Source organism: Mustela erminea, chromosome 19, assembly GCF_009829155.1.
Source record: "Mustela erminea isolate mMusErm1 chromosome 19, mMusErm1.Pri, whole genome shotgun sequence".
NCBI classification, from domain to species: Eukaryota; Metazoa; Chordata; class Mammalia; order Carnivora; family Mustelidae; genus Mustela; species Mustela erminea.
In genome coordinates, this window is record NC_045632.1 from 59,902,238 (window position 1) to 59,910,535 (window position 8,298).

At 67.9% G+C, this 8,298-nt stretch overlaps 1 protein-coding gene across 4 annotated transcripts in view; it reads right to left on the reverse strand.

The window, feature by feature from the left end:
- CBFA2T3 (CBFA2/RUNX1 partner transcriptional co-repressor 3) overlaps nucleotides 1-8,064 on the reverse strand; it is a 75,708-nt gene extending 67,644 nt beyond the window's left edge. For 2 of the 4 annotated variants that reach the window (XM_032326117.1, XM_032326115.1), the window contains exon 1: nucleotides 7,570-7,738. In XM_032326117.1, the coding sequence (XP_032182008.1) occupies nucleotides 7,570-7,657 (88 nt within the window). In that variant the 5' untranslated portion in view covers nucleotides 7,658-7,738. Of the gene's footprint in view, nucleotides 1-7,569 lie in introns of all 4 variants that reach the window. The other 2 variants (XM_032326118.1, XM_032326114.1) reach the window with 2 other exon arrangements.
- Nucleotides 8,065-8,298: the final 234 nt, after the last annotated feature.

Sequence of the window (8,298 nt, forward strand, 5' to 3'; positions counted from 1 at the left end):
AAAGTCCCCCCCGCAAGGCCCTGGCAGGGGAGTGGCAGAAAGCAGGGGCTGCTGAGGGTGGCAAGCGGCAGGAGGAGGCGGGCTGCTGTCCTTCTGGGCTCTGACTGAGCTCCAGGCTTAAGTGTCGGGGTCCCCTGGCCTGGCTGGTGGAGCCCCACACAGGCCGGGGTCTGGGACCCTTACGCCTCGTCTCTTAGGAGGGGAGCCCAGATGGGAGGAAACCCCGGCGCCTGGCCCTAGCGCAGAGGGGCCCTGAGTCTCCCCCGGGGGTGATCAGGGCTGCGTCAGGCTGGCCCTACTGGCCTGGGATCCGCGGCCGTGGCAGCTGGCGGTGAGGGGCACAGCGGGTGGACGATGGCCAGAGGCCCTTCCCGCCCTCCCGCCGGCCCTTCCTCCCACCGCTCTCCCTCATAGGGTCTGCAAGGTCGGGGCTTTCCGCAACACTCAAAATGCACCCCAGCTTGGGAGGGAAGGAGGAAGCTCCCGGAGCTGCGGGCGGGGGAGACGGCCCAGTTCCTTCTCCACGGCAGGCCCTGTCCGCCGCCCCAAGTGGCCTTTGAGGGAAAGGCGTGCCAGGGGTCACGGGCAAATCCCTTGGTGGCAGGGAGCATGGGGGCCGGGGGGGGGGAGGGCGGAGGGCCCCGGGGTCCCTCACCAGAGCCCCCAGCCTCTTATCCTCACGTCACAGACAGAGACGGGCCTGTGGGGTCACGGGGTTACCAGCCCGGACCTCCCACCAAGGCTCTGGTCTCCCCACCCCGTTGGCTTACGGCTGCGCACCCCACACCAGGGAAGCCAGGCCACGCAGGGTTAGCCCAGAACCCGGCCCTGGCCCTGTCCTCGGAGCAGCCTCCTCCTGCCTAGACCTCCCCACCCTGCACCTCCCGTACCTCTGCGCGGGTCCGCAAGTCTCCTCGGGCCTGGGGGAAGGACGTGGCCAGCATGGGTACCAGGCCCTCGGGCTCCCTCCCCCCGGTCCGAGGGCACCACGGAGGAGGCCACATCATTAGGGTAAGGACCGTGGTGCGGGGCTGGGCCCTGATCCGTCGTTGGCCCCGTGGGTTCTTTGTCCCCTCAAGTCTGAGAGCCCCGTGTGGGCAGGTGCCGACACCACTTCCTCTCAGAAAGGGACCCCTCTCTCCACACCCACCCCTCCGCGAGCCGCACCCCTCCCAGACCTCAGCCGCAGGGAGCGGCGCTCCAAACCACTTGGAACACGTGGGTGCTGGGCAGTCATACGCCGGGGCCCGGGTCAGCGGTTCCGAAGGGCTCCCCAGCGGCCGCCAGCGGAGGGGGCTTGGCTGGAGGGGCCCTGGGCTGGGTGCGCAGCTCTGCAGGCACCGGCGGGGACGCGCGGGGCCCAGGTGTCAGTGCACCTGCTCTGGGCTCCCCAGGTGGGGCGAGCCGAGCCCACCGAGGGCTTGCAGAGGGTCCTTCTGGGGCCGTGGGATGCCGGGCACAGCCTTCACCTCTGGAGCAGGGGGTGCAGAAGGGAATCCCTTTCTCGAGGTCCCCCTGTGGGGCCCTGCCCAGGACGTGCTGTGGGGCCTTGAGCCGGCTCCCTGACCTCTCTGATTTGTGTTCTCGTCTTGCAAGCGGCTGATGGCGCCGTGAAGGCTGCCGGGAAAGCCGCGTGCAGGCCCAGGAGGGAGTCTGGAGTAGGTTTTCCCATCATGCCCCATCAGCCCTGTTCCCTCTGGCAGCCGGGGGGCCAACAGCAGGGACCTGCTCCCACGTCCTGTTCTCAGGGACAGTGATGCGGCCGGCCGTGCCCCCAGCACTGTGTCCCAAGGAAAGCCTCAGGCCCCCTTGAGAGACCTGCACTGCCCGGGGATGCCTCCTGGGGCTCCCCCCTGCCCAGAGGATCGCTGAGCCAGGCCCTACCTAGGACTCACCGCCAGCTTGGAGCCGGCTCCAGATCGGAGCGGTTTGACCTGGCCAGGTTGGGGGCTGGAGGTGAACACAGTGGAGGGGGCTCAGGGGGGCTCCAGAAACCCTCCAGGGCTCGGCCAAAGCAGCCCTCTCTGTGGACCAGCCCTCAAGCTGACCTCTGACCTAGACCCCCTGCTGGCCACGGTGGGGTGGGGGAGGGTCACCCAGGCTCTGTGGGGGTGCCAGGTGGCCGTCCCGCCCCTACCATCTCCAGGAGGCTTGGACGCCTGGTGCCCCAACATCTGGCCACAGGGCTCCCCACGGCAGGGGAGCCCTCCCATTTGGGGGCCGAAGGATCAGCCTCCGGGTGCCACCTGGGCCCCGGCCCCCTTGCTGTGTGACTCCAGCAAGTCACCCTCTGTCTCGGAGCCTCCTTCCTTGCCTGACAGCGGCTGTCACGACAGACGCAGGATCTGGAAAGCAACGCGGACGTCCCCTACAGTCCCTGCGGTGGCGTCAACAGGCACATGCTGCGGTGCGGTGGCTGATGTCCTGGGGCACGGCACGCATCCACACCCAAGTGCTGAGTGCCCTGTGAGCCGGCACGGCCGTGGGCACCGAGGTGACGACAGACCATGGGGCAGACCACCTGTGCTGCTGGGGTGAGGGACGGTAGACATGCCCAGAGCCCCGGGCAATGCCGAGTTCGCCCGCTGAAATAAGTAAAAGCGGGGAAGAGGGGGGTGAGGAGGGAGCAGGGCACATGCCTGAGGGGAAGGCTCCTGGGGGCGGGGACAGCACATGCAAAGGCCCAGGGGCTGGAAGGGCAAGAGGGTGGGAAGCCAGGTGGAGAAACCCCCGAGCGCGTGCCGGTGCGAGGTGACCCCGCTGCTGGCGCTCGCAGACGACTGAAGACAAAGCAGCTCGGCAAAGTGCCATGTGAGATGTCCCCACCCACACCCGCTGGCATCGTGGGCAGCTGTCCGGCGATCGCCCCCGGGGGTTGGCCCGCCCCACACACGGCGCTTTAATAACGAGTATTTCGCCAGCGCCCACTGCAGTCTGACCTCCAGCCCCATGACGATCGCTACGAATGACCCGGAGTCCACGGGCACCTCGGCCGGCCTGGAGTTTCCCCCGAGGGTGGGGGGCTCTCCGAGAGGCCTCTTCTCCCCAGGAGCCGCCCCCGCCCTCTCCGTCCCGTGGCAGCCAGTGCGGGCTCATCCAGAGCGACGCCTCTGGAAGGAGCACTGGAGGGAGAGTCCTGGCTCGGGGCAAGCGGCTCTCGCCTCTCCTGGGGCCACGCTTCCTGGCTGAGCCTCCCCCACCGACTGTCGGGAAGTGAAAGTGGGTGAGAAAGCCCCGCACAGCCGGGTGCTGAGCCAGGCTGAGCAGGACGCCTCGCCTCTCTTTTCAGGCAAGATACCTTGAGAAGTGAAAGCCTTCTTGCCCTCCTCCAGCTGCCCCCTTGGGGCCGCTTCCTCCAGGAAGCCCTCTTTCTTCGCACCCACCCTGCGGCTCCGGCCTCCTGGGCTCAGAGTCAGGGATCACTGGACGGCCTTCCTGGCCTGCCCGAGGGTGCTAGGGCATGGCCCAGGGAAGGGACTGGCACGTTCCAGCAGGAAGGGAAGTTCCCGGGGGGCGGGGGGACCCTCCACATTTACCAGGAGGGAGGAAGCCCTCCTCCCCACCCCCCAGCCCCCGCCCCGGGAAGCAGAGTCTGCTCTCCACCAGCTTCGTCCTGACATGAGACTTGAGGACCAGGCTTCTGGACCGAGTCCAGAGCTCCTGTTTGCCCGGAGCTGTGCCCTGCTACCATGCTCTGTGCCCTGGGGGGTGGCCCGGGGACCTCGGGAGAGGCTGGGTCTCCTGAAACTTCCCGACGGCTCCTCTCCGCTCCCCTTGCTGGGCTCTCTCCCAGCTCCTTCCCCGCCCCTCCTCACCCCTAAGGGGGGTGTCAGCCCCCAGACCTCTGCTTAACCTGCCACCTAGACAAACGGTTCCCCTCAAACCACCCATACGCTGTCCCTCTTCAGGGCTGCTGGGTCCCGGCCGGGACTGACCGACCTGGCTGACCACCCCAAACGCCCACACGGGTCCTGTATCCATCAGGGCCTCAGAGCCCCTGCTCTCGCCTGCTGTGTGCCCTTGGGAACTTTGGTTTCTTTTTCCACGATGGGAGTCACTTGTCACACGGGCGTTGGCAATCCTGCCGTAGGAGCCCCTGGCGCTGTTTGTGGGGGCAGGATCTGGGGGATGGGGTCTGTCACCTCGGGTCTTGGCGGGGGCTGAGTGAAGGGAAAAGTCCCCCACACGGTGTGAGCCGAGCAGGGACATGGGGCCGTCCTTGCCTGGTGACAGCACAGACAATATGGAACCAAAAGTTGTCAGCAGTACTTTGTACACAGACGCACGCAGGTGGACAGCCACGACCGGGTCACAGGTCAGGTGGCCCCTGAGGGGCTTGGCCCTTGGCTGCCACTGCAGAGAGGGCCTCCTGCACACCCCCAGCCAGATGCCCAGGGCCTCCCTGCTGAGCCTGCCAGTGTCCTGACAGTCCCGCGAGCATGGCCAGGGACCGTGGCTGAGTGATAAGTGGGGGTGGTGTGGGCTAGGCCAGGGATAGCCTTGCTCCCCTGGGGGCCCCGGGCCTCCCTTTCAGCTGGAGGCCCTGTGCCCAGGTCCTGACCGCGGGCTCTGACAGAGGTGGGCCATATGGGCTCTGGGCACCTTTCCCCAAGCCTACAGCCTGGATGCAGAGGGAACAGCTGGAGATCTGGTCACCCGGATTGCGGGGCCCCAAATCCAATGACCAGTGTCCTTCCCCGGTGATGAAAGGACATAGGGACACAGAGGCGATGCCGTGCGAGGCAGCGGCAGAGGCGGAGGCACGTGGCCACAGTGGGAGCCTCAGGAGCCTCTGCAGGGGGCCTGGCCTTGCCTCGATTTTGGACTTCTGGCCTCCAGGCCTGGGAGGGAACAGACTTCTTTCCTGAGTCACCTGGTTTAGGCAATTTGTCCCAGGAAACTGACAGAGTGGGGGAGGGCATGCCCAGCCGAGAGGTGCTGCAGAGCCGTGGCCCCTGGGGAGGCTGGAGGGGACAGTGAGGGGAACGGGCGCGTGTGCTGCGGAGGCCGAGCCTGTGCTCTCGGCGACTGTGGTGGCCTCTGAGCTCCCCTCCCCGCGGACCCGAGCTCTGCCCCGCTCCACTCAGGGTGGCATCTGCCCTGGGATCTGGCCACACCCACGCACGCCCCAGCCTGCGTTTACTTGGACTCCTCCAGGGACGGCTCGCTATCTCCCTGGTCATCCGGGCTGCGCTCTGCCACGCAGACCCCACCTCGTCCCTCTCTGGTGACACAAAGCAGGCCAGACTCAGTTTCCCCCCAGGCTGGTCACGGTAAGCTGCCCTCCAGCCTCCCCTTCTCCAGGAGTCATCGGGGGCCTTCAGGGCTTCCGTCCCAGCCCCTGTGCAGGTGTCCTGGCTCCCACCTCCTGCTCTTCAGGGGGCACGGCAGTCCGGCCTTCAGTCTCCCCATGTGCAGAGTGCGCTGCTGGAATCAGCACAGCTCCCAGTGCATACAGTAGGCGCCTAATAAATCTGAGTGAAGTAAACACTCCTCTAGAGGGGGCCGTCCCCTCCCATGACGCAGAACGGGTCCACCACCTCGTGGGGTCCTGACCTCTGCCACCAGCAGAGGTGGTGCCAGTTTGGCCAGGACCCCAGGGCCCTGGTGAGGCTGCTCAGGGGTCAACCCGGCGCCCAGCAGCAGGGTCTGGTGGCCTGAGGTGCAGCGTTGCCTGCCCCCACCCCCGGCGCCTGCCTCCCACCAAGCGACGTTCAGAGAGGTTTGCTCACTGACGGGGGATGTTACTTCCTGTTCTGTTCACAGTTTAGAAGCACTTCATATGTTTTGGGGTCTCCAAGGTTTTGATGGATTCTTGGGGTGCCTATGGGCCCCAGAAACTTCAAGGTCACACTGTGCTGCCCATAGGCCCGTCCCCCAGACCTCCAAAGGCCCCCTGGCTGGATCCCACCTGCTGCTCCCGCCCAGCGTCGCAGAGCCCCAGGGGCCTGGGCCGGCCGAGGGCGACCATGTCCCCCAGCACGGCTGAGGCCATCCCACGGGTCCAGGCGATTAAGGGAAGACAGCGTGTGAACTCCCACGGGTCAGAGCATCCCAGGGATGGGACCCCCGGGCCCACAGAAGCCGCCAGCCCGACGCACCAGCCAAGTACGCAGGGCTCCGTGAGGCCCCGAGGGAGCAGGGAGCTCGGGGCACGGGGACCGCGGGGCCAGTGAGTCAGTGGCGGGGATCCGGCATCAGGGTGGGCCCCGACAGTCGGCTCTCGGTGCCTGCAGCCTCCAGCACCGTGACGACGCGCACAGCCGCGATACCTCCCGGCCTCCGACTCCTTCTACGGGTTAGCCCAGCCCCCAACTCACACCGAAGAGCCACAGCAGCCCTCACACACACCCCGTCTGCCCTCGCCCTCCCCAGCCTCGGGGAAGCTGCTCCGACACGCCTTCGGGGGTGTGAGGCCAGGATCTGACCCACGAGGAAACTGAGGCCCATGTGAGGCAGGGCTGGACCCAGGGCCCCGCGGCAGAAGCAGGCTGCCGGCTCCGGGGCGGGGCGGGGGTGCTGCGCCAGGGAGGGAGGGGCGTGTGGTACCCGTGGCAGAGGACGGGACCGGAGCCCCAGGCCGGCCTGAGGGGCAGGGGACCGTGTCCAGGGCTGGCCACCTGGCACCTCCCTGTGGTGGCTCCGGATCCCCCGCACGTGGTGGCTGTGTGCCAAGTGGGCTTCTGCACAGCCGGTGTTTCGTCTGGGAAGTCCAGGTGACCCGTGGAGGCCTGTGTCAGGGGCTGGCTTTGGGCCCCAGGACAGCAGCAGGGTGGGGAAGGTGATCCCTGTAGAGGAGCGTCGGGGGCGTCAGGGGCCCATGTGGACTCCGGACATGGCTGCGACCGTGGGACTTGGGGCTGTGAGCTCTGGAAGGTTCCAGAGGCTCCTTGGAGCATGGCCACGTGGCGTGGCTGGGGAGCGGGGCCGCCCCCTGAGTCCTGGGATGAGGTCCTACAAGGCCCCTGGGACCTTGTAGTGGGGGCCGGGGGTGTCCAAGAGGCCTCCGCCCAGAGCCGCAGCCCAGGGGTGGGGTGCAAGGCCTGGGCCCTTCCCGCCCCCCCTTCCCTCTGGCACTGGCTCCAAAGGGCGGGAGTCTTGGCAGAGATTGCTTATCGGTGGGAACCGGGGCTGGGTCCTGGACCGTCCCTTGATCCAGGGGCCTTGGGCCAGGCCCTCTTCAATGTGGCCTCAGTGTCCTCGTCCACCCCTACATCCTGGGGTCCTCCCAGAAGGAGGGGCACCTCCACTCCTCTGCACACCCCCTTCCTCACCTACTCCTGGGACCCTGCCCGCTGAGGAGGACAGAGCCCACTCCCTCCTAGATGGGCCTGAGCAGGGCCCCCTCCAGCCCGTGCCTCAGGGAGGGGCCCCCGCACCCAGCCCAGCACCTGCCAGGTCCTCCCGGGGCCACCTGTCCCAGCTGTGTGGGACGGCGCCCGGGGGGCGGCTCTGCTGGTGTTTGAGGTGACTCGACACGGCCGGCCCCTGCTGTCGCAGAGCCGGGCGGCCCGGAGATGTCACACTCCCGCCATCCGCTGCCACGGTCCTCCCCCGCCGTCCTCTTACCTGGGCCGCCCTTCCTGGAACCCCGGGGCACGGAGCAGCTGGTGGACGCCAGCAACCCGCCGTCCAGCTGCGGGGAGGCCTGGGACATGGGTCTGGGGGTGGCTCTGGGAGACAATCCTGGCGCTGGGCGAGAGGCGGGCCGCCTCCCAGGGGCCGACGAAGGTGGGGCGCGCCCTTCCTGACCTCAAGGGACCTTGAGGGAAGGACGAGGGGGCGCAGCCAGCCCGGCTCTCTCACCGCCGGAGGCCTCTGCCCCACAGACAGCGCCGGGCCTTCTCGCAGCCGCTGCCCGCCAGCCTGGGGAAGGGGCGGGAGGCTGGAGGGGCTCATGTGATGCAGGGCGGGCCGGGGAGGCGCCGGTGGGGGAGGTCTCCCCGCAGCCCAGGCGGGGCAGCCAGCTGTGTCACCGTGATAGCGCGGCTGGGGGCTGAGGAGGCAGCTGTGCCCACCGCTTCCTCAACAGGAACCATCTGGGCCCGGCCCGGCCCGGCCTTCCCTCTCGGCCATTCCGGTCTGACTTCCAACAACTTCCTCCTGCCGCCAGCCGGGGGACACCCCACCCACCTGGAGCCCCAGGCAGCCCATGCTTCCTCGACCAGGACTGGGGGGACAGTGTCCGTCCTGCGTGGTTTATGCCCCTTTCCTCCCCTGTCCTCAGCCAGACTTTCCCCAGGGCCCACCTTTCTGGGGCCACTTCCCTGAGCCTTGGCCCTGCCCCCGAGGCAGACT